At 37.1% G+C, this 24808-nt stretch overlaps 3 protein-coding genes and 1 long non-coding RNA gene across 14 annotated transcripts in view; 2 read left to right on the plus strand and 2 right to left on the minus strand.

Annotated features, from left to right (window-relative positions):
• Positions 1–1240, plus strand: part of LOC117152344 — a 17773-nt gene extending 16533 nt beyond the window's left edge. The window contains exon 2 of the long non-coding RNA XR_004462695.1: positions 1205–1240. This is a non-coding gene — a long non-coding RNA (uncharacterized LOC117152344). The remainder of the gene's footprint in view (positions 1–1204) is intronic.
• Positions 1–18819, minus strand: part of LOC100743521 (GTPase-activating protein CdGAPr) — a 37442-nt gene extending 18623 nt beyond the window's left edge. For 4 of the 7 annotated variants that reach the window (XM_024371184.2, XM_024371183.2, XM_012391754.3 and 1 more), the window contains exons 1-2: positions 18462–18819; positions 12129–12331 (exon numbers count right to left, since the gene is read on the minus strand). In XM_024371184.2, coding sequence (XP_024226952.1) covers positions 12129–12197 — 69 coding nt within the window. In that variant the 5' untranslated portion in view covers positions 12198–12331; positions 18462–18819. Of the gene's footprint in view, positions 1–12128; positions 12332–17661; positions 17813–18222; positions 18379–18461 lie in introns of those variants that run through there. The other 3 variants (XM_012391752.3, XM_012391751.3, XM_012391756.3) reach the window with 3 other exon arrangements.
• Positions 18820–19144: 325 nt separating this feature from the next.
• LOC112213762 lies at positions 19145–20255 on the minus strand. Its single transcript, XM_024371187.2, has 2 exons — positions 19690–20255; positions 19145–19562 (listed from the first exon to the last, which is right to left on the minus strand). The coding sequence occupies exons 1-2, from the start codon at positions 19960–19962 to the stop codon at positions 19212–19214; spliced, it is 624 nt and encodes a 207-aa protein (XP_024226955.1). The 5' UTR covers positions 19963–20255; the 3' UTR covers positions 19145–19211.
• A 241-nt stretch (positions 20256–20496) lies between these two features.
• The window catches only part of LOC100743401 (acetyl-CoA carboxylase), a 28662-nt gene continuing 24350 nt past the window's right edge, over positions 20497–24808 (plus strand). For 3 of the 5 annotated variants that reach the window (XM_024371176.2, XM_024371175.2, XM_012391744.3), the window contains exon 1: positions 20497–20733. Coding sequence is in view for 4 of the 5 variants with exons in the window: in XM_024371175.2 (XP_024226943.1) it covers positions 20694–20733 (40 nt within the window). In the remaining variant the exon portion in view is untranslated. The remainder of the gene's footprint in view (positions 20734–24808) is intronic. The other 2 variants (XM_012391746.3, XM_012391750.3) reach the window with 1 other exon arrangement.

A 24808-nucleotide genomic window follows, 5' to 3' on the forward strand; every position in this document is an offset into this window, starting at 1 on the left:
GCCGTGCGCGACCCTGCGATCGCGCAACTCTCCTCTCTCATCTTCTCTCATGCCCCTTCTTCGCGCGAGACGACGTAGTTGCCGCCGCGCATGATTTACGATTCCGAATGGAGATACGTACGGAGGATTATTGGTGTTCCTGGGCAAACTAGTGTACGGTGATGGGATAGGGAATTGGGCATTTTCGAACAATTGCTCTGGTGTATTTAGCGAGGGAGAGACGGTCGGGTCGGGCTACGCTGGCGCGATAGTGCGGATTCGTTAAACGTACACGTTGCAGTAACTCGATATTCGAATACTCGTAGAGATCATTTACGAACATCTTATGCGCGTTGTACGAAAGATTTTGGAAGCTGCTACATAGAAGCAACGAGATGTTTAGCGTAGCGAGTATTCTCGTTGCGAGAAACGCGAGATTAATATCCAATTGTTGAGAAATGTGGAGAGTTAACGGGTTATAAATTACGCGAAGTATAATCTTTTTCACAATTTTACTAAATCGTAGGCCGAATAGAATGTTCGGTCAATCGGTCGACTCGTACAGTTTATAAAATGTACATGTACATCTGTTTCGTTGGGAAACTTTTTACCGTTACAATCGTCGCTCGATACTAGAAAGAAGCAGCGAAATTGACGATTGCGTGGAATTTGACAGAGCGAAAATTAAGGGAATAACTGGATCAGACAGGTGATAACTTTCTGATATCGTAATAAAGTGGTTTTCAAATAGCGTAATATGTTTCTTGAAACGCATCCTCCAGGGGAACTTTCTATTTTCTTCACGCAACGTTAGGCGACTGGAATAGCCGATTACTTTCATCACGTGATCATTCGCGCGTTACCATCGGTATTCATTTGCCACGAAAAACACCGGTAGTTTGTGCGAACGACGTTATCTTTCTTCCCTGTAGCTACGTACGTGCCACGACTCTATCCGAAAGCAGCTTGATCAAGCATAAATCGGCGTACATCTTACCTAGTTTGCGACCATCGCACTCATCTCAGTAATTCAAGCTTAATGGAACTCAATTATTCATCGGTACCGAAAAAAGTACGTTTCCTCCTTCGTACCTTATTCGCTACTCTAATTTTTATCGAAATCTTATATTTAATGAAATTTCCTTCGGTGCTTTAACGATCGATCTAATTTCCAACGTAACTCTTGCGTAACATAATTTTTGTTATATTTATAATTTGAAAATAGATATAACATATATATATATATACATAATAGATATATCCGTATCTATGTACAAGCACAAAATGCGCAAGTGACCGATTCACTCATCAACGCTCAGCCCAACTACTACGAAAGTTAGCTGTATCTGGAAACGTAAAATTTGGACGGTACCTTCTTTTATGACACAGACACGATGTAAGAAAGGATTTTGAGAGACACGAACCCTAAAGGGATAAAAATGGGGTAGCATTTATTATTCAAGGATATCCATACGTCAGGAGTTGCTGAATTTGGACGCGTGAAATTCGGCGTATGAATTGCCGTTGAAAATTAAGAAACACGTGTTTCAGCCTTTTTCGAAATTCAACCCTTACGAAGACGAAGAAGAGCATTCGAACTGCTCGTTAAATGAAAATAAACACGCGTTCCAACGTTTTTCGAGATTCAACCGTTAAATAGAGTTTGAACAGAGTGAAGGTTTGAGAGAAATTCGAATATTTAGAAAGTGACTGATAACAAAACGGACTGATAAGTAATTAAAGAAATAAATAAATATGTATATTACGCGCTAGCGGTTAACATGCATGGCGTCAGTGTCGGGCCATAGTATCAATGTCAAAAGATCACCAGAACTGAATATTAATCGTATACTTACGTGATGAAATTAAGAAATTAAGGAAGAATAAAAGTTGATCGGTCTGGGCGTCAAAAAATCAATCATATTCTCGTATCATTGAGACGTCAGTGGAATCGACTGCGAAAGAACTTCCTGGAGCGAAAAAGGAGGGACGATCTATACGTCGTATATCGTTAATGCTAAAAGGCAACCGCCTTCGGCTTTTTTGATACGTTCGTACAATAAAGCCCAATGGAAATAATAGTTTTGAGGAAAAAGTGGGTCGTTCGAAGTAACACATCCGATCGAGCGATAATAATGACAACCTTGAGGATGAAACTAGGGCGAAGCCAACGGGGATTCGGGATAGGAAAATTGTAACTTCGATACGATATCTGCCTAAAAAGGAGAAACGACCGGAGAGGATCGAACCGAATTCTTTTTCCCACTCTACTGCCCTTTTTACATATCTTTACGCTTCGTTATCCTCTCCATCTACGTTCAACAGTGAGCATAATAAAAAAAAAAAAATGAAAAGTAAACATAATAAATATACCGACCTAAAAGACCTAAAAAGAACGGGATGTTCGATGTAGAGGAAAAAATGGTCGAACGTTTTCTCTTGCGACGATGCAACGAATAATTTAGCCGCAGCGAAGATATAAAGACAGCTAAGGACACTGTGTAAAGAATCGTACGGGTCACTGAATCTTTTTAACCTACCAATGCCCGCTACGTCTAATCTCATTGCGTGTAGCGAAGCTCTTCTATTATTTATAAGGAAATCGGCGCACAGTTTGGACCTTCGTCTCTAATACAATACTGTAAAATCGAAAACGTTTTATCGTCGGTAGATACGGTCGTACAGTTTGACCGAAAGCGTCGTTTAAATTATTTCAACTATTTAATTAACTTAAATTATTTGATTAGACCGTTCCCTTAATCTTTCCTCGTGGTATGATAAATGGGATAAATAAGCTACTCCTTCATCATAGATAGATTTTATGCGAAAGAAGTTACTATATCTTTTTTTTTTCTTTCATATCTGCTTATACGCAATATACTAATCGATGATAATGAGCATTGATTACGACAGTTTAAGTTGGCCTGAATGCGAAATACACCCACAATCTGTACCACGATGGCATTGACTCGCATACTTAAGTGGTAATACTTAAATTGTGACTGTTTTCCTCTTTTTCTTTTTTTTATTTTTATTATTCAGATAATCTATGCAACATCTCGGATCACAATAACGAAAAGATATACCGTAGGAGAAACGAAAATGCAGAGAGAAGAGCGGCACGTGTAATTTCGTCGCGACAGCAGGGTGGTGTTCCGGAATTCCGCAAGAAACCCTATCCAAGCAGGCCGTAGAATGAGTCAGAGCCTAAGTGCTGGGATTCAATCTGCGAAAGCTGCGTAGAAACGCGGCTCGAACCGCGCCCATCTTCGTTAGAACGACGTCTCGGAAAAACTATATGACGATGCTTCTCGCTTTCCCCTCCCTCATTTTTTTCCCCCTTTTTCTTCGTCGCCAGCATACTTTCAAATCAATAATCGCGACCAAGGAATAGCCTTTCTTTGACTGTAGGAACTCAAAGGCCATCCCTATTGTCTGCATTCCGACTCCGGTAAAGAGAGTCGCGCAACGTCTTTCAACCTCTTCCGTTTTATAGCGCGTTAAGCGATTCCTACGAATAAATGCATAAGGAAATACGTAACATTTAAATCCGAGTACAAATGGCTTTTGTAACGAGAGCTACGTTTACGATCGACTTATAGAATGGAGTAAACGTGTCGCTATTTTTATACGAGACGTTTTAATATTACGAGCAGATACGATAGGTTCACTGGCGCGTATCTGAACGCTCCTAAATACATGACACGAAAATATATGATACGAATTCACAAATTTATATTTTTACAAACAACCAAGGAAACTGAAGCGGACATCTGTTTCATCCTCATGCCGCGCATTATAAAAGAGTACTCCGCTTTGAATATCTTATATACTTTTTGCGTGTTACGCGCGTTTATCGTTGTATCTCACAATTTTTTAAACAGACGCGTAAAAGTCTGCAGTTTAACGGGGTCACGTTATTGGAGTTTCGAACGTACATAAAAGTTGCAAGATATCTGGTTGCGAGTAAGCGAGCCTATCTCGGGCTAAACTAATCAACTGCGCTATTTATTATTTTCTTAATCTCGTTACATAAACGCACGTACGATCGATAGCGATACGCGTTATCCACATTCTCAGACGCAACGATCAAGAATCCCACAGAAGCGATGCAAGTTTCCGCTCGTCCAACAAACTAGCCCGAGCTTTATTAGCCTTTGCGCGAAGTTTCTGTTTGCCTGTACCGAATACCCCTCGCTCTTGGCAATCTTCGTCTCGCTTCAGCTCAGTTTCCACGGAACCTTGAAGTTTTTTCCGGTTTTAATCTCGATGGGAAGGGAATCTTGATTTATGCTGCATGATCTACAAAAATCTAAGAATATGCACGCATATACACGGGCTGGCGAAAGTATTTCAACACTCGTAAGTAGTGGAGAACATGTTATCTGTGTCACAGGTATTTAACATTTTTCTCTGCGACGTTGTACACAGTCTTGGAATTTCGCCATGAAATTTTTAATCGAACGTTACTTCTCTTAAACTGACTTTTTTGATAATTTAGCAAAAACACTCGAAATACGTTACGTACTCATCCTACTTTGATATTTCTTGTAATACAGAATGAGCCAATAAAACCAAGCGTTTGAATATCGCCATTGTTTTCGGAGATACGAGAAAGATTTGTTAACGAAAGTTGTTTAATACAAAGGAGGCTACAATATGGCAGAAATAATTTTTTCTAATAATTTTGCATAGTATATTTGCATTATATTTGTATATATTTTATGCATTAGTCGATGCTTGACATTCTCTATGAAATATCAAGTATCAATCTATGTATCTCGAAAAACCATTAATTTAGGAGATATTTTAACTTTAATTCGTCGAATTTAACGTACAAAGGACAAGAAAAGACACAAAACGGGATTATTCTGCTTATGTTATCTTCGTCCTTCATACGTTAAATTAGACAAACTAAAGTTAAAATATCACCTAAACTAATAATATTTCCACATAAGCGGGCTAATATTTTTTCTACAGAGAGAACGTCTAACGTGCGTCAACTAATGCACGAAAAATATATACAATCCCGTTAAAAAAAAGAAGTGGAGATAACCTTGGAACGTCGAAAATTCCTCCAGCTGCAAAAATATTATCACTGCCTACTGTTACAGTCTTGCCTGTGCCGAACAACTTTCGTTCAAGAACAACGGAGATATTCGATTGCTAATTTTCACTTTTTTAAATACAATATTTATCGGACCACGCGGTATACGCGTAATATACGTGAAAACGGGGATCTACGTTACGAGTAAACGTGTTTTAAAATTACGAATACACGCGACGGTGCAGCAAAGATTGTTCGAACGGTCGAGAAAAGAAACAAATGTTCCGAAGCAAAATCAATTATATTTGGAATATGACGAATAAAACGATATTCCCAATGACTCGATCTTTTCCTCATCGAGGAATATTCTTTTCTCGGCGTATCGAGACACGTTCCTGTTCGCCGGATCAGTCCGGTGTTGGCAAGAAACGTTCTATTTCTGGTGCGAACGTAAAATTTCGCACACCATTATTTACGTCTACTGCTCTCTTCCGATCACTGCGGCGGATGATTGGAATACCCTGTCAAGCGTGAAAACCCATGCCGCCAATATTTTACTAGCCGATACTAACAACTAACAAGCAACAGAATAAACGCGCACCTACCTATGTACATACATGTGCCACTCTAACAATAGCGGTATTCCCTTGTAAAATCCTATTGCCATGGATCCGTTTCGATGAAAAGGATCGTCAGTCGTTCCATTAATCAATCCAGCTACTACCGGATTAGTTCGAGAAATCGTCGATTCTTGTTGCTCTTCGTCCTCTTAAATTAACGCTCTTAATGATCTCGCTCTATTCACACGATAACAGACTAAGAGAGTTTGTAGTAAAATTTACTATCAATGTAGCTCCTCGGAATTTTAATCGATCTGACGATTTCTCAAACGAGCTGTCGGTTAAAAGATCGCGTAATTTAACACTCTGGGGACCGTATACTCTGACAAGCATATAGCCCGAATTTCCGCGTGTTTTTCCAGTGATTAAAAACCGGTCGCTCGGAAAGTTCGTTCCGATTTACATTTCGATCCGATATATGTTTATCGAATTTTTTCGCGAAAACTTCCGATATAATTTTCTATGTCGACCGAAGAGTTAAAAATCGGAACGAACTTTCCGAGCAGCATTTAACGATCGAAATATTCGATTAAAAATCAACGATCATATTTTAAGATACATCTAATTACGTTTTCTGGCATGATACACTTGAAAACAAATTCCCCGATGGAGAGGCACTAAGCAAAAATAATTATTTTATTAAATTCTTTGGAAATGGGAACGAACTTTCCGAGCAAACATTATTATGTCTACATACATTGATAACGGTTTCGTGTTGTTCGAGCATGAAATGTAAAAATGCTTTCATAACATCTCGTTTATAGCATCCACTGGTTGCCTTTTTATCGTTTTATTTAACAGTGGTTAGAATTTGTATACGACACCGCATACGTATAACCGGCGTAATAAACCGATCTAACCAAAAACCACGTAATAAAATTGTATACACCTCAGAAGTTATTCGTTCGTTATTTGCCTCTAGCTGTGGCAAATAGCATTCACGAATATTTCCTGTTTATTCGAAATCGCGATCTCGCACGAATACGCGAAATTCCGATACATCGATCGTCCCTTCAACAGTCTCGATCAATTACCGCGTTTCGTATGAGATCAGCGGATATCGTAATATTTTTGCGACATACGCGAAATTGCGAGCGGCAAAAGGCCAAAATATCCGTACGCCGTAGAACGTAATATGCGAGATCCTTATCCTGACTCGTTTCGAATACGTGGTAGGATCGTGCGGTATCTAAAAAAATGTATTTGCCGACTAAACTGTAGCATTTCAGCTTCCTTCGTCCCGTTTTCTTCGTATTGTCTCGAAAAGAAAGAGAAAACGATGACAGACAGGCGAGGGAAAAGGAAATATTACAGACAACTTTATCCTGCGTATGGCGTGCACGAAGAAACGTAACACGATTTACTGAAACGAGAAACTAGTTCAGCGAAATACCGTATTCCTTATTCGACGACGTCCACGCAACGAGCGGTACGCGGCTATTCCTTGTTGAATATGTCGCGGAGCAATGCGTGCGTCGATCGACACGCATAATAATGGGCTGCGAGTTAATTAATACAAACTGGCACTTTCGATGCGAACACGCGTGAACTCAACTTCGTTAAAACGAAGTCACGGCCTGTGCCACCCGTTGAAATAACAAGTATGCAGAGAAGCTCTGCAGCCAGCAAGAAACCGGCCGACATACGCATTCGCCGGCCGTAGAGAACCGCTCGCTCGTTGACGAAGGAAAAAAGAGCATCTGCGAAAGAAAACAGTGAGTGTACTGAGCAGATGAACGCGTTCCATCGCTTAGTCACGGGAACGTGGTAACTTGCTGCTAAATTAATTATTCGTTTGCGCCATAGAAAATATGCTGTACAATATAACACGAGAATATGTGCATGCTTTCTCATCTATTATAAATAATCTATTGATAATTGGTTAAATTTCTGTACGAGCTACCTTAGGATTAATTGTTACGTTATAATAATTATAATAGAATTTTTGTTATAAACTATACAACAAGGTGGGGCCTGTTAACGGTTTCTTCTTATCAAAAAATTGCAAAAGGTTGCAAAAGCTGCGTCGCATATATGGGGATATTAGATGGTACAAATAATTCTTTGTATGTTTAGTGGCGGGAAAGGTATGGAGATTAATTTAATTTTTTTTTTAATGCAACTCTGTCTTTCTTTTCTTTTTTTTTTTTTAGGTACGCGTTTGTTGAGACGAATACAACTCGCCGCGTGATACGGTTCCGTATAGTAAAATCTGATAAATTAGATGAGAAAATTCAAATCGATAGCCGAACCCTAGGCGACTGCAACGTCTAACGCCACTGAATATCGTTACGATATGTTATCGTACAAAGGTATCGCGACGTTACGTTTGCAGGGGCAAAAAATCACATGCGCGCAATACATAAAATTTGCGTTATCGCGTAGATAAATAATACACAGAATCGGAATAAATTAGCAAGCAGACTCGTGACAAACACGATCTTTGCCTACGTTTGTCTTTCTCCGGGAAAGCAAAAGAATATTCCAACATCTTTAATTTCTACCCGATCTCTTCCTTTCTTCCTCTTTTTTTCTTCAACATAATTTTCATCGTATTACGTAACTTCTCGCGAGTGTGACTCGATGACAGATCTTTTTATAGAACCGAAAGCGGACAGGTATATATTTGCACGTATTCTCACTTCGATCTAATTTCATACGGTTCGATCTAGTCTAATCTTATTTTCTATTTATTGGTGTACGTATAAATTATAAATAGTAGCGCTATCAAGAAATTTATCAACTGACAGGTCGAACGATACGAGTTAATATATCACGAACGAATTAAATTCAGATTAATTTTTCTACGCCATCGTCGTTTCGTCACGCTTGACAATTTCCCTCGTAAATACACATATTGAAGCGTTTTGATTAATGCCCGATCGCTTTCACCGTGACTCATAATCTTTCTCCGTGATTCGCCTTATCTTTCATTCACAACGATTTAATGATGCGTGCACGCGTCTCGAGTGGATCTTCTACACTCTATGGCAGTTAAGAGAACGAACGAGCCTTCGATAAGTCTAATTACAGAAAATAAATACGACATGACGAATTTAGTCGATTTTCACGTCTTCCCGATTTCGCCAACTTTTACTGCTACGTCATAAACAAGAGCTTCGCGGGATTTAATAATTATTATTTGGAACTTATCGTACATAATTGTTGCGGAATTTGGCTGTTCTAATCGTCATTAAATATCGTTATTAATATATCGTTGAATATTAATTGTAGGAAAACGCGATACCTCTAGATTTTTCTTCAATTCTTCCAGAAACTTTGCCATCGCTTTAAACGCGCTTGTCCTGCGTCGTAATTAAACTGCGGGCTTTTATTATTTATAGAAATTTATAGAAAAAACCAAAACGTATTTATAGAAAAAACCAAAAGTGGCAAATTTTGACCGTTTCCCAACGTTCTGGCAAAGAAGTTCACTCTGGGAGTGCTAAGGCACGAGTAAAGTACAATGATTCGCAGCAAGCGTAATTACAAAATTATGAACACGTAGATGTAGTCAACGATGCCCCCAAATACGCTCGATACGTTTCGTCCTGTTTCGGAAGTAAATTATAGTGTAATTAGAAACATGTTTCATGAAATATTTGCATCGTAATATTATCATCTTAAATTGTCGCGATTTACTCTTATTAATTAACGATTACAGCAATAAGTTTTTACATATCGACTTGTCTTTACAAAACGTAATGTTACTGTGAAATCCAAACGTACTTCATCTACAACCATCGACTTCTTCATTTTTTACCATAAATTTAGACGATTGTACTTTAACACCCATGAAAATGATTTTAATTAATTTTAAATGGCCGAAGGAGCACACATTTGACGTCTCTCGACCATGCTGCTTAGAAGCTGCGAAAATTCGTGATACACAAAAATATCTCAAAATATCCAAACTATAGAGCACTATACACAGTCGTAAGATTTAACAAGCGAAACGATCAGCCACATCGATTCGTAGAGATCACCTGTTTGCCTAATTACAATAATACTACTTGATCTAATTCTACGATCTAACGAGAAATCGAAGCCGGCACATCGGTTAGAACCTCCAAATTAATTCGAAATTAACCGATGCCGGAAGATAGTCGGGGAATCACGGTGTCTTCGGGTGTAAATAACCGCTGACAAGTCTCCGAAGGGATCTGCCCGATGGATTTTCTATCTTTTTTCTTTGCCTCGCGAAGCAGCTTAATTTGCACCGAGTAGTCGAAGGGTTAACGCTCACGGGCAAGGAAAATAGAAGGCTTCCGTCGAACGAACGGCTGTTCCAGCAGAGGATGTTGTTACGCACTCGCCGGTTACACGTACACGACGGCGAAGCTTATCGATTTGCTCTCACGCTAGCGAGATGGACGAACGAGACCGGAGCGAAATAGAAGCAACTTCCGCATTCTCTTCGCGAACTGACTTTACGAGCCACGAAAAGCGTGCGCAAAGAGCAACAACACCACCTCGTCGACGAGAAGGAAATTCTCGGTAAAGTAACTGCAGCGACGAGAGAAACAAGCAGCCGGACGAACCTTCGAATCTTTTGTCCCCCGTTGAATAACTACATTTTATTTGCTTCGCTGCTACATTCTTCAGGGCCACGAAGCTTTACGAAAAATGGCTTCTGTTTCCTGAATTTCACCGCGTCTATGGAGAAGCACGACAGCGTCGTGAAAGCGAAAAGGCAAGAGAAGAATAATATCTTATCCTTCTTTGTGAACGGCAAGGATAATATCTCATCTTCTGTCGTGTATGAGAAGGATAATATCTTTATCTTAATATATTCTTTATCGTATAATGGACGCGGTCAACGTTGAAATGCTACAGCGAGACGTGGATATAGGAAATCTTTGGAGGAAAGCGAAAGAAAGGAAAACTGTCGCTTTAGCAATTACGTTCTATATGGCGCTATTACAAGAGGAAGAAGAAGAAATTAAAGTTTTGATTGATAGGAGCGAAAGTTTTGCCACTGGTGCGCGTATAAGAATGTTTATTTTCGGTTGTACGCAGATACCAAACAGGTTGAGGCAGATGGTAAATAAAATTAGAGGAAAAATGTTGGGATTTTTCTCTTATTTAAAGGTGACAAGCGTACGATGACAAATATTGTTACAACGTTTATTTCATTCGACGATGATATTGAAGGGAGATTTGCAAGTATATCGTGGCTGGAAGAAATCGTATTCCCCGTAAAAAGAGAAAGTAAACGGTATCGGAGAAAGCTGAATGAAGAAATAATTTAAAGATGGAGAAAAAAAAGAAGGGGGAGGGGGGAAGAAGATTAACGTTAAAGTTGCAGGGGGAAACTGGACGCGACAACGTGCGGTTTCCGACCTATACCAAGCGAGGGCCGCGTGAGTAATTAACAGAAAGCCAGTCTGATATCATCGAGATGTAAAACGAGAATGAAAGGAAGATCAAGGTAAATCAAGGTTGCAACAACGTTGCGACGCGACGAGTGCGAGATGTTCCACGCCTTTTCGCGTGAGCGGTAACATACTTTCTTACGTTCTCGCGTTCGACCTACGATTTTTTCTTCATTTCTTTATTTCAATTTCACTTTGAGAACAAATAAGAACGGATGGATATTTTAACGTGACATAGTTTTTATATGTCCAGAGGAATAGACGAGATTTCGTAAAAAATTAAACGCCCAATTAACGAAAAGAAAATCTCTGGTATGTTGAATGTTTGAATATAAAAAGATGATCGAGAAATTGAAATTCCAGCGTATTTATACAATCTACTTATTAACTACGTATTTTTCATTTTCACACTGGTTACACCGATTTATCGTGATTCAGCGAAACCAAGCAATTATTACCTAAGCCTGACTCAGTCGTCCAGGAAATCATTTCGTTACACCTTTACAAAGTTTCGCTAGCTAGTACGCTCCTATTCTTCCACCTTTACGACGCAATATCCTTTCAGCAAGAAAATTATACGGCGGCCAATTTTCATCCAAGCATGCACACAATTACACAGATCGCTCATTCTGCCCGTAGAGCATTGACCATTGTTTACTAACATCTAAGGTAATACGGGTGGCAATATCGAACTGAAAGTTAAACAGTCGGAAAGTAATTAACGTTAGATCACAAGTGGGCGTCCTGACGCGTTTTGCCAACGTAAAAACGAAATCTTTCATCGCGACATCGAACCAACGAAAAGGATTTCATTTCAATTTCCCGTTTGGCCGAGCCAACCCGATCAAGTTCTATTTTCAAGGCCACGGCACTGAACAATGAAACACGCTAACAATAAAAATGATAAGCGACCTAGTTACCTCTGTCGGTGTATAGAAAATAAAAAGAAAAAAAGATTTCGCGGTTCGTCGATTCGTCTTGCTATCTGTGAACTTTGTCGAATAACCTTTTCTCTCTCGTCTAATGAAATTAATCCGATGAAATGGCAAGTAAAACTATCGGAATCAGAGGTGATAGAAATAAATTTTGATATGGCGATCTACTCACTTTTGCGGTTTGAGGCTCGATATCGGTAAGCCTTTGAGCACGAGGCCTCTCTTGGGCCGGTCCTGGCATCCTTTGCAGCCTCTCCGTGGACGAGGACGAGGAGGATGAGGATCCAGGCCTTTGGCCTGGTTTGCCACGCGCCAGGATGACGGCAGGATTTTACTTTCCTCTCGATTGAACCATTATTCCTCTTTCACGTTCTTCTGCGCAAACAATTTCCACAGTGCTCAGACGTCTTTATAGCTACGCCGTTATTATTACGGACGAAATATTAACTCGTGTATATTATCGCGGTAAACAGCCGCAGATGCTCGTAAATTTCACTTGGATCAACCTACAACACCGAGCGCTTCACGCGTCTTCTACCAAATGTTGACGTTACCATCGATGACTCACGATTCGAGTCAAAGACAAGATTTTTATTTCACGGCGAAGGATAAAACGTGTATTTTACGGTGCAAGGTAAAATTTTGACTTTACGATGTCAGAGTTTTCTAGTCCTTTTTGAAAACGCTGCTTGGCAAAGAGAAAGGATCTTTTGGAAAAATGTATCGGCGAGGGTAGAGCAAAGTACGAAGGATTTTAATCACAACACGGGAAAAGTCTCTTTCGTCGATCTTTCGCCTAAACTGTAGCGCTTAAAGTACTTAGATATAGCACTCAGAGTACTTCAAAACGAGCTTTGATTTATCGCTTTACTTCTGCATATTCTGTTCAATGTTTTTCATTCTTTTCTTCTCCACCCTCGCCAATTGCAATTTTAATTATATCGATCGATACAAAGAAGTACGAAGAAGCGTTATGGTTCCATTGGCTTGTTCGTAATTTTCTATTTGAATAAGAAATAGAAAACGGGAGAATTAATTACAAAGATTGTAATCGATTTCGATGTTCTTTCTCTACGTGTTAAAAATTGCCACTTTTTCATTCGAAAATGAAATATCCTCCTCTAACGTAAAATTATAAACGATGGCCATCAGCATGATCGTTTTTTCACCTGTCGAATGTGATACAAAGTTTGGTGATGAAAGTTTCATGAATTTTACGAGCTTTTTGCTGATACGAAACCGCTGGACGGTAGCTTCGTTAATATTTTAGTGAACGAAAGCCGTGTTGGTTATTAAGTTCTAATAATTCAGTGTCCCCGATGAGGCAAGTAATGAATTAAACAGTCCACCCTGTGTAAGTGCCATTCGAAACACGGTGCATAGTGCCGACTAACAAGACGATTTGAATATACGAGCATCTAACTACCTCTGCCAATGTAGCTTTATAACTCAGTGACTTAAGAGCTTAATGAAACTGGTCATGATTCTACGATGACACTAATTAAAGTTCATATCCGATAAAATCTATGTAGAATATAAGCCAAACAATGCACTACGTACTGCTTATGATCGTCAGAAAAATTTCATTAAATCAACGATCTGTACGTAAGAAAAATTAATGAAGAAATTAATATATTCCTGTGCCTCGTCGATTCTAAATAATTCATATTTTTCGCAATACCAGTTCCAACATCGTTGCGAAGAAAGCTTACACTCACTTCGTACGTACGTCGTTATCTCATGATTCGCGTTTTACCTTCGGTATTTGATATTCGATATGAAATCAAAGAAAAATTATTATTGTAACGTGAACATCATAGACGATAGCATTTCTGGTCGTATTACATTTTCGTAAACGATTTGGTATGAAAGAAAGATTCGTGTGAAATTTTAATACCAATAATTTTAGTATCTCTTATTTTACGTAATACAATTATTTTTTCTATGCTACGCGTACATATAATATAAATTCCCGTAATTTAATTCAAAATTCCGGTGACCTAATATGCATAAAAAAAAAATTATAAAATACCATTGCAATAATGATTTTCGCGTACAGATGTACGTAGGAGTCGCGTTACATTTTCGAAGACCAAAGAAAGGAAATTGAATACGAAGAGTTGGAGAGGTAGGACCGAAGGAACGAACAAAGAAAAGTGAAAATAACAATTGTAATTAATTTTTACGGGTCGGCCCTGTGGCGATTTTATCTGCGAATCGAGAACACGAGGCGGATGAAAGTTTCGCGAACGCTCGACCGCGAGTAAAGCGCGATATTTACTGCATCGAAGGCGGTCAGGTGAATTTGCTGTTTTAAATCTGACGGCCTTGCCACGGCCTACGAGTACTTACATATATACACGCAGATATAACGATCGTCTTGAACTTTAATCAAGTGAAAGTGCTATTCTGATCGACACCCAGGGTAATCGATTGTACCTTGAGGCTAAAATCCCTTTTCTTTTTTTTATTATTATTCTCTACTGAGATTTTGATATATATATATATATATATATGCATTTATCCTTGCAATAAAGATTTGGTATCTGTAAAATATTTTATAGGATTTTTTTTAAGATTTTATCCTGATCTCAAGGAGTTCCAGAATTATAGTCGAGAAAATTAAGTCCGACAGTAAAACGGTCGAATCAAATGATCTTTAAGAGTTAATGTTTAATAATATTAATTACAGAGATTTTTCTTCCTCAGATTGAGGATTATACTACTTGTATCATTTTCTCGTACGTGTGAGCTTCACACGTGTTCATTTTGATAATTGATCGTCGTTTCTCTAAGCAAAAATTATACTAATGATTGATTATGATTACGGTGTTGCTGGGTATGAAATATCAATATCAACAACTATTGCCACAGATTAGTATAGTACGTTGAATTACTAGTTACGCAAACGTAACAGATTGTTATGGTTAAAAAGATGAAAAGAAAGTAACGGTACGCTAATGTACTAGATATTGACAAAAAGAAAATATTTAAAGAATCGGAAGGATTCCTGTTCGTTGAGGTGATAAAAGTAACAGGAATACGACACGATGTTTCACGGGAACCTGTAATTAAGCTATCTACAGGAAGTGTTATGCGATTAACATTTTAATCTGTAGAGTTACTAACTTTCCAAACTAATTAAGAGAACGACTCGAAAGTAAAACGGGCCACGTTGAAAAATACAATCTATCTATTACATTTGAAGATCATAGGAGAAAAATATTACAAGTCATATTTCTTGGTTTTTCTAAGAAATCGAGCTTAAAATTCAACGATATATCATCAAAAACTGTTTGGAATTAAATGTATATTTTTGCTAACCTTCTGAGTGTTTAAAAAATATTAATTGTTATACAATTAGTTATAAGTTATGACTATGACATATTACAATTTGCTATACTATTACTATAACGTTAATACTTTTAGAAAATTTCATAGACTTTTAGTTTCTCGCGTCTATTCAATGCCCAATTAACATAACCTCTAAACAAGTAAGAACTTAGAAAGAAAAAGAAGAATAGAACAAACATATGTAATACGTAACGATTGGAAATCAAAGTCATCTTATTATATAGTTTATCGATATTTCTCATTCGACTAATTAACAGAAGCTCTTTCACAGACCAGTGTTTTTCTTGCTAAAGAGTACATCCGGTTACACGTCCACGAGTAAAACTGATGGTTGCTTCCTTTTCTTCTTTTTTTCTCGTTTTTTACGCTGCCTAAGAATGTGCAGCAGTAATACAGTGGAGAAACGACGAAAATAAAAGTGTAACAAAGGCACAAGTAAAAAGTCCATGCCATATCCGGTACTATACGACGACGTCTTAAATATTTGCGGGCAAAGAAGTTGTTAGATCGAGGCAATTAAAATGGCGGCTGAGGAAGAAAATTTATCATAAAAACGATCCTAATTATGATATACCTTGTTATAAAACTTTAAAAGATTTAAAATGAAATTTATGTATAGTATAAAATGTGGAAGAGCTTCATGTGCTCCTTTAATAGCAAATTCGATCGATAAATTTGAATCCCTAGAAGTTAATTCGATCCACATGTGTTTGGGCTTCGGTGTCGTACGAGTCAAAACTGGCAAGTGTCCATTCACTATCTTTATTAAAAAAGAAAAGGAATAGTTCGTGTTATTCACCTTAAAAGAAGTAAATATCAATGAATTTTTCAGAATCTTTTACATAACTTAAATTTTTAGAAAGTCTACGTCAAACCTAAGAAATCGTAGTGTATCGTTTGATATAACTATTACTATTACCATTGCAAGGTTAACCTATGTTTGTGTAATGATAATTTGCCTAATAATCCAACAATTGAAAAAGAAATTACATATATCAATTCATACTAAAAATATTACGCATCAAATAAATCGAAAAACTAGCATAGAGGTTAATTCATCTCTGAAATGACTTCATAACCTTAACGCCGCGCCGGTTCGCGACGTTTACCGAAACAATATCGTCAACGACGCGACTAATTCACGAACGCGCGCGCATGGGCTACACCATAGAAACGAATAATTTCACAAAGCCGTTGACATGTCTCTTAATATAGCTTAACGAGTTTGATAGAGACGAGCCAAGATGAAGTTTTTCAAGAGGGAGAAGATTACATCGTTTCGATAACTTTACTATGCCAAGGTTACTACATATCTCGAAACGTGTGTTACAGCACAGAATGCAAATGTTCGTGGTATTCGAACCTTTTTCTTTCACGAATTCTTCCGCCTTCTGCGTATTATTATTCTCGCTGTGATGTTCCAGCACGCGCAACCACATCCATTGCTTAATTACAAGCCGCGCGGATTGTTTTTCTTCTATTCCGGTTGTGTAACGTACGTACAATGAGAACTTAATTAAGCATCGTGCACACGAGAAGCCCTTATCGCGTTACACGCACTTCAATTCCTACATGTCAATTCACGAAAGTATTCGAATACATGTAGAAACTTTTCACGAATATTTTAATAATGTGTGTTATAGAAAACATTTTACGTGTAATGAGACTCTTTAGTATCCAGTTAAGAGCAGTATTTGTCCAACGTCTCATTATTTGTTGATACTTCGAAATCTAAGAACAAGTTTCGTATAATTTTTCAATATTTTATATGGATTCTGACACGATGTCGTAAGTCGTAAACTATAAGGTTAGGAAAGTTTGAATTTATCATCGCACTTTAACATATTCTTCTACTAAATGTGTATGATAAACACTGATTGTAAGATAGATATCTTATTAAAATCTTCGAATTCAATGATACTATCCAAACATAAATGCAGTACGTAGTAAATATAAACGAGGAACCATGATTAAATGAATCTATAAGAATAAATCTCCCTTTTCATTTCAATACAACTTCTATCACATTATAATACAAATCATTTATTCTGTCTCTTAGCAAAAATACTCAGAGCGAACTGCAGTATCCACGCAAATTTTGAGGTTATCTATTGCGTTGAAAGGTTCGTGAAGATTTTCGAAGAAAAAGAATAGATCCCATGCGGTATCGCGTAATACACAGGGTTAAGTGCAATGAACTTTGCATACGAAATTGCATCGTAGTAATGGGCCACATAAATAAGCCTGTACGGACGTATTTACATGGTAGAATAGTTGACTCGCATATCACGATAAATATCGAGTATAGAGTAAACGAGAAACGGAGAAACAGCTGGAATATCGACTCTCACCTGAAACGACTCGCGCAAGGGGAAGTAACGGCGGTTATGTCAGGGAAACGACAATACCGATAATTCTCTGCTGGCACATCGTAGAGACTAGGAAAGCCCTTTTACATCCTCCGCCATTTACTGCACCGTTACACGCACACGCACGTTCACGACCAGACGACGAGTAATAGAAACACACAAGGAAAGAGCAACACGCGTTATTCTATTAACAACGAATCAACAATGAGAATTTACTTGCAGCAAGTCTTCATTAGTAAGCGTACTACTTATACACTGTTGAAAAAGATAATGTTAAAAGATTCATTTTGACTCGTTTCGCGCGCCTATCGTACGCGAGTGTAATTTTATTATGAATAGAAAACAAGAACTTGCTCGGGTACTAACAAGAAACACACTTACATACATAGGTTAGGCGTAAGATACACTACTGAAAAAAATGATATGAAAAAGAGAACGGTCATTTTGACTTGTTTCGTACATCGTACACGATCGTACGCGACTGCAATTTTATTCAGAACGAATTCAAGACTAAAGACTTGGTTGGATACAAAGCGTACTTACACGGGTTGGACGTAATATACACTGTTGAAAAAAATCATGCGAAAAGGAGAACGGTCATTTTGATTGGTTTCGCGCGCCGATCGTACGCGAGTGCAAATAAGGCCACGTAAGGGGCACCGAAACGGCACTTGCATACTAACAAGAGGGAAGCTCCTCTTCCCTTACCTAGCGTGTATATTAATATACATTAAGCCGCGTGAATACGCGCGTTACAATGGGTGTGTATATGCGTTACGTACTTGCGTGAATATCACCACTCCCGAGGTTGAGGATCCCTGCCTAGCGAAACAGAGACAGAGAGCACGACGAAGAAGCGAGAAAAAGGTACTCTAGGTTCACCACGAAGAAAAACACACGTCTGCCGGAACGCGAGCCATGTTTGTCCCTGGCTAATTCACCGCGAGACTTGTAAACCAATACGGATATCTTGTTGACAGTTCTGCTGTGGCATCGCCTTCGTTCGTCTCCACAGACTTCACCGGGTTGCCCGCGAAATTAACCTTCATTTACGAACCCCCACAAAATACTGTTTCCACTACTTTCCTGTCAATCCGACCTGCCTAACCTGATCCTCGCGTCTTGACTGGGCAGAAGAATGAATACTACGCTTGTTATGCGCAACTACACTTGCGCAGGATTCTATCGGCTGCGCTAACCTATGGCGGGAACATTTCAATTTCAGTAAAAAAGTATTTAGGTTTTCCAGCAATTTGTATAGTAGAACATTGCGTTAAACGGTAAGACGTATTTAATATTATATATAATTTTCACAGGAGTCTATCGGTTGCGCGATATATAGTTTATATGGGAACAATTCAATTCGAATAAAATAATAAAATAATAAACTGATAAAATAAAATGTATTTTTCTTATTACTTCTACAAAGTAGAATATTAAATTAAACAGTAAGATTAATTTTTGTATAATAAGTTACATATATATAATTGTTATTACATTTTAGAAATAATATGGTATAGATAATGTAACTGTTATTTTTCCTCTGATTGATTAATGCTAGAAAAGCTATAATTTTGATGAATTAACGGTATTAATTTAATCATAAGTGCTGCTTCTACCTCGTGTGAATTTTCCACGTTTAACATAGAAAAACAATTTTCCTTAAACTCAATACTTGAACTATGTTTAATTACATTTGATAGAGCAATAGCAAGCACATGACATGATCTATAATGGTTATCAAGTGTAATATGATTACAGTATAACATGTTTTGGTTAATATGAACCATAAACTTTATATGGAAATTGAATTGCTGTAATAAAATTATTTCGTTCAATATAATATTCGTGAATTTTTCTCTATCAGAAAAAATTAGTTTATCCTGTAACGTGTAAAGATAAAAGTTTATAAAAATAGATACATGTATGGTTTCACAATATAATATAAACACTTCAGTAAGCTAGTAATGTCAAAAAATAAATCGGTATCATCTATAAAATATTGCATACCTTAATTACAAAAGATAAGTAGGCTTTCTGATAGAGGAAATTGATAAGATTTACGTTTTTCTTACTATGCACCAATGATAAACGATTAGACACGAAATATATATCTAGTGTTTCCTGAGAGTCGCTATATTCGTTCTGACTACATACTGTAGCAATTACTGAATTTTTAAAAACGGTGTTTGTGGTAATGAAGTTCCAAAATATTTCACGTGAAAATGATAAAACATCATTTATAGATTGCCCATAATTTGTGATTTGTATCGTATAATACATTGTGTCATTTTTCACTAATGTAACATCTATATAACTGTACTTCACTTTCTCATATGAAGACCTGGTGTTCCATTCTTCGAAACATCTTAATATCTATTTTACATAAAACATAAAACTTAAGAAATTGTTTACGAATCGAAAATAATAAAAAGAACGTAACAAGGTTATATAATACATAAAAATTATGCTACTTTCAAATGACACGATCTAAAACATTTAGTTAGCAAACCAACAAATATTATCATAACTGTTTCAGATAATTCTATAAATCGTTACCCTAGTATGATTATCGTAACAAAGCGTACTTTTTTAACGATATTTACGACTAAATTCGTGTCCCACATAATGGTATCCATAATCACGGATAAACTGATTTGAAACTACCGGTACTGTGGGATCCTGACCTCTAGATACGAAACATAACACTGGAAGGTTCTTCCCTACCGATAAAGGAACCTTCGTTATGTAGAAATCAACAGTGGGACCTAAAGGTGGTGTGGTGTCGGTATATGAATTCTTTATGTTGTGCCACAGTGTACGTGCCTTAGCGGAAGTAAAAAAATCCATGTTTAAAAGGTGACAATAATTTCCTATGTTGTGATCGACTGTGTTCAGTCGTTACAAAACTATAACTGGGCCAAGGCAGTGCCGTGTAACATTTTTTCGTGACGAATAACGAATAGAAGCATATCGAATGACAGAACACGGAGGGGCAGACAAACCTAACCTCAATGAAGAGCGTGCTACTGCACCGCGAAAGATTCGTCACCGGTAAGTTTCTAGATTTTCATTTTTATATGGGTCTCGGTGTTTTTCATTGAAAATTACCCAAAAATGAGATGAAAAATTTCCATATACGAGTAGCGTTTAGAGTTGTATTCGTATACATCGGTTGGTGACGCGTGTTACTTGGATACACCACACGGTTTCCACCAACCAATCAAAATAGAGTATACGTCGCCTGACTCGTCAATCAACCAATCAGAACGGTCTGTCAATTTTTTGATTACCTTGTGTGAAAATCTATAGAGTTTGTTACCGCTAAATATACGTAACTGTCGTACAATACAATATGAATAAAAATTTCGTCCGTTTGTTATGCAAAGTATTGGATTCTTGTATTAAAATTTTGAGGAATCGTAGCGCTATAATACGTTTATTAAATAAGAAAACATACACTTCCGTGTGCCTATGTAGTGCTTCGTAAAATTAAAATACACTAATAGCTTATATGAATTCACAGACGATAAGTTAATTTATTTGTAAACTAATCTTCGTATAACTATTTCATTCCAGCTTGACAATTTATATTTTACCCTTTATTTGTAGATATTACGTTTGTTAGTGTTATCGAGCGTCATTGAATTTATTTATATTTCATAATTGATAATATACGATATCTATTGATCGTCGATTTTTGCGATAAAGTAATAGCCTTTTAAAGATCTTTTCTTTCTCTGTCGACATTTTCGGTTTGCATCTTTTCATTCAGTTCAAATATTACATACTATCGTGCATTGGTCAACAGGAAAATTGTATAAATAAAAGAAGAACAAGAATACAAGGAAACATTCGAATCGAAGATAATAAAAGTTAAATTGTGGGAAAAAATGATAGAATGTTTCGCATATTAGTATACAAATGTTTTATAGGCTGTCAATCGTAATACCCGCATTGTCGATTATGCAATAGATGATACTGCACTTATCAATGAACGACATTTTACATATCATGTGATTTTATAAAATTCTATATTCACGTGATCGGCGACCTTGATAGTCAATCTTTTGTTGCATTACTAAATATGATATTTAGTATCGTGCTAATTATATCTCTAATTTTTCATAGATCGGTTGATTAAGTTATATATATGTATATATATATATCATTTTTAAAAAGATCGATCCAACTGTCATTAATTACGGTGGATAAGTTTCTACAATTACAAGAAATATTTAGAAGATACATGTTTAACTATTTTTATGGAAACAGATCGATTTGAAAATACAAAGATATTTGAATATAAAAATATCTCGCGCTACTGTATATTACATACGTTAGCATTTTGATCGTGATTATTCGAGCTTGAGCTGTAGCTTGTCTTGAGATTATGTCAAGAACTTACTTACATTCAGAATAATTATTGTCCATCAGCTTTTCGCACCTGCGATATGTATTTTATCGATATCATAAAACTGTTCCTACTGTCTCTAAATTACAAATTTCACAAGACAATTGAATATACTGTAGGTGTATTTCGAAACGGTCAAAGGTTCTCATCCCCTCCACGTCATTCTCTATCATTCCCACACCATGAAACTACCGATAATGTTAATAAAAAGCGTTCCCTTATTAATGTTATCAGCAACAAGTTGTTTGTATTGTACATATAACATTATTATGAGATTTTTGTCAAATATAATTTAATCTTATAACTTCGTACGTATGATTAAAGTTATTGACGTTATACATACTTGACGATCGCATTTTAATCTGTAGTTTTTTGCAGTTACTGTTCATTTTTTGCGCTATTAGTCAATTATTAATCAATTTTTTTGCGTAAAAACATTTTATACCGCGTGTAAAAAGATTGTACAGTATGAAATAGGATTTAGAAAATGTTTTTCCCTCTTCCCAAATCTAAAAGCTTACGGATTACGATGAGAAATTTCATTTCTAATTGAATTTCTAATATCGCGTAGGCAAAACAAAACGAAAAAAAGGGCAAAACAAACAAAGAAGAAGGAAAAGAGAAGAAGCGTTGAGGAGCTAGCGAACGTAACAACAATAAGTTTACGTTTAGGTTGAGAGTATTATCACGATAGACCTCGTTAGATAGACGATTTGTAAATTACTGATACACAATCAGGCAAGCACGTTCTCAGTTAGTTGTCGGATTTGTGACTTAACATCGTACGATTCTTCGTAGAAGTCACGAATCGAGCACGCGGCACTCGCGGTCAAAATCTTCTCCGTCTCGATTAACTATCATCAAAGCATTTCTCCCGTTCGGCTGATAAACGGACAACTTCTTTCCGAACGAAATAGCGAACACGTACAGACTTATCGTCGACAAAGCTGAGCATTCATTTTAATGTGAAGTACGAAATGTTGTTGATCTCTAAGCGCGATGATTCTGACTCTGCAAACGGAACGTTTATTCTAAAATCTGAAAAATTTCTAAACAGACTTCCCGTACAATTTGATTACGTAAAATTATTAATATACTGTAATACTAGAAATGAATTACGTATTTTACGACAAGAGACGAAGGAATGGTACTCGTATTCGTAAATGGAAATTTGCCACGAAGTTATAGGTTTGCAAATTATAGAATTAAAGAATTCCTAAGCAAAACTTCGTACATCATTTGGTTAAGTAAAAACTGACGATATTACTGCCTGGTGCGAAGTAATGTAAAAATGAGTAACAATGGAAATGAATTTTCCTTTTCAAATACACGAGGAAAGAGTAAATAAGTTGGACGTTTGTGAATTAATTTCACAGCAAATTTATCACGATTAATCGAAGATACCAGAAGTTTCGTTTTCGAAATAATTATTACCTAGATCGATATCAAATACGAAAATCGATTATCGCGATAGTTACCTTGCGAAAGAATGGCAAAGAGATTTTTTTATATTTTCTCCAACGCAAAATAATAATAACAAATAATATATGAGAATAGTAACAAAGAATAATGTGAAATAATATATTGGATAATACAGACAAATATACCGCATGACACGAGTTACATAATCTTATATGTAGAATACCATATCCATAATACGACTGGATATACGCATTTACATCGTACGTTTGACTATACTTATACACGTGGACGTCACCAGATCGTGTGAATAACACTCACGTCCTTCCTCCTCGTGGTAATGTCCATATCGTATCCCTCCACTACGTATTACATGCGTAGCTATCATTACGTTTTTAACGATCGGGATCCATTAAGATGTTGACAGCACCATTCAAAAGAAAAAAAAAAAAAGAAAAAAAGACAACACCGGGAAAACAAGGAAGTTCATTTTCGTCTCAGAAGACTGAATAACACCGTTGATGACTTACATTTACAAGATAATAACAATTATCGGCAAACAAATCGAAATATAGTTCATTAAAGAATCGCCGTAAGTGACGCGAAAATAGAAAAACGAAGGGACGAATGCGAAGAAGCGAAAGTACCGGGAACCACACGTGTGTAGAACAATTTATGCGTAACACTGATCTTCCAAGATAACAAACAAAGTTAGCGTTGGCTAAAACCGCGGAAAGACTGTAGAGGCTACGACAGAAGCTATAAGAGCGTTTAATTGCAAAGCTTAATCGTGAAGTCAACTAGAATAGCAGAAAGGAGCGAGCACACTAATATATTATCCGTCTGTTCATCGATAATACCACAAAGCACTGAAACATACTGAATAAAAGTCGCTGTCGAACGAATCATCGACCATAGAAGCGTTACGAGCGGACGAAGAAAACCAAACGACGAACGATCGTATCGGTCTTTTTGAAACAAATTCCTTCGTTCGAAAGTGAGGAGAGCGTACTTGAAAAAAGGAACCGGTTAATTCGAAACAAATTAGATATCGACGAAAACGATGAAAAAGCGAGGAAAGAAACTAAGCACGCGTGTCAATCACATTTTGACCCGCACAAAAATTCTGACCATCGGACGCGATATCGGCGTGGATCGAAAACGCGTTGCCGCGAAAAGTTCAGTGGAAACAAACACAGTGTCGTCGATGTCTGACGACCTCTGAACCTTGTCGTCCGGTTTCTTCTTTTTCTCTCCCCCCCTCCCTCCCTCCTTCCCTTCCTCCCCCCTCCCCCC

This window comes from Bombus impatiens, unplaced genomic scaffold (assembly GCF_000188095.3).
Source record: "Bombus impatiens unplaced genomic scaffold, BIMP_2.2 scf_1183, whole genome shotgun sequence".
NCBI lineage: Eukaryota > Metazoa > Arthropoda > Insecta > Hymenoptera > Apidae > Bombus > Bombus impatiens.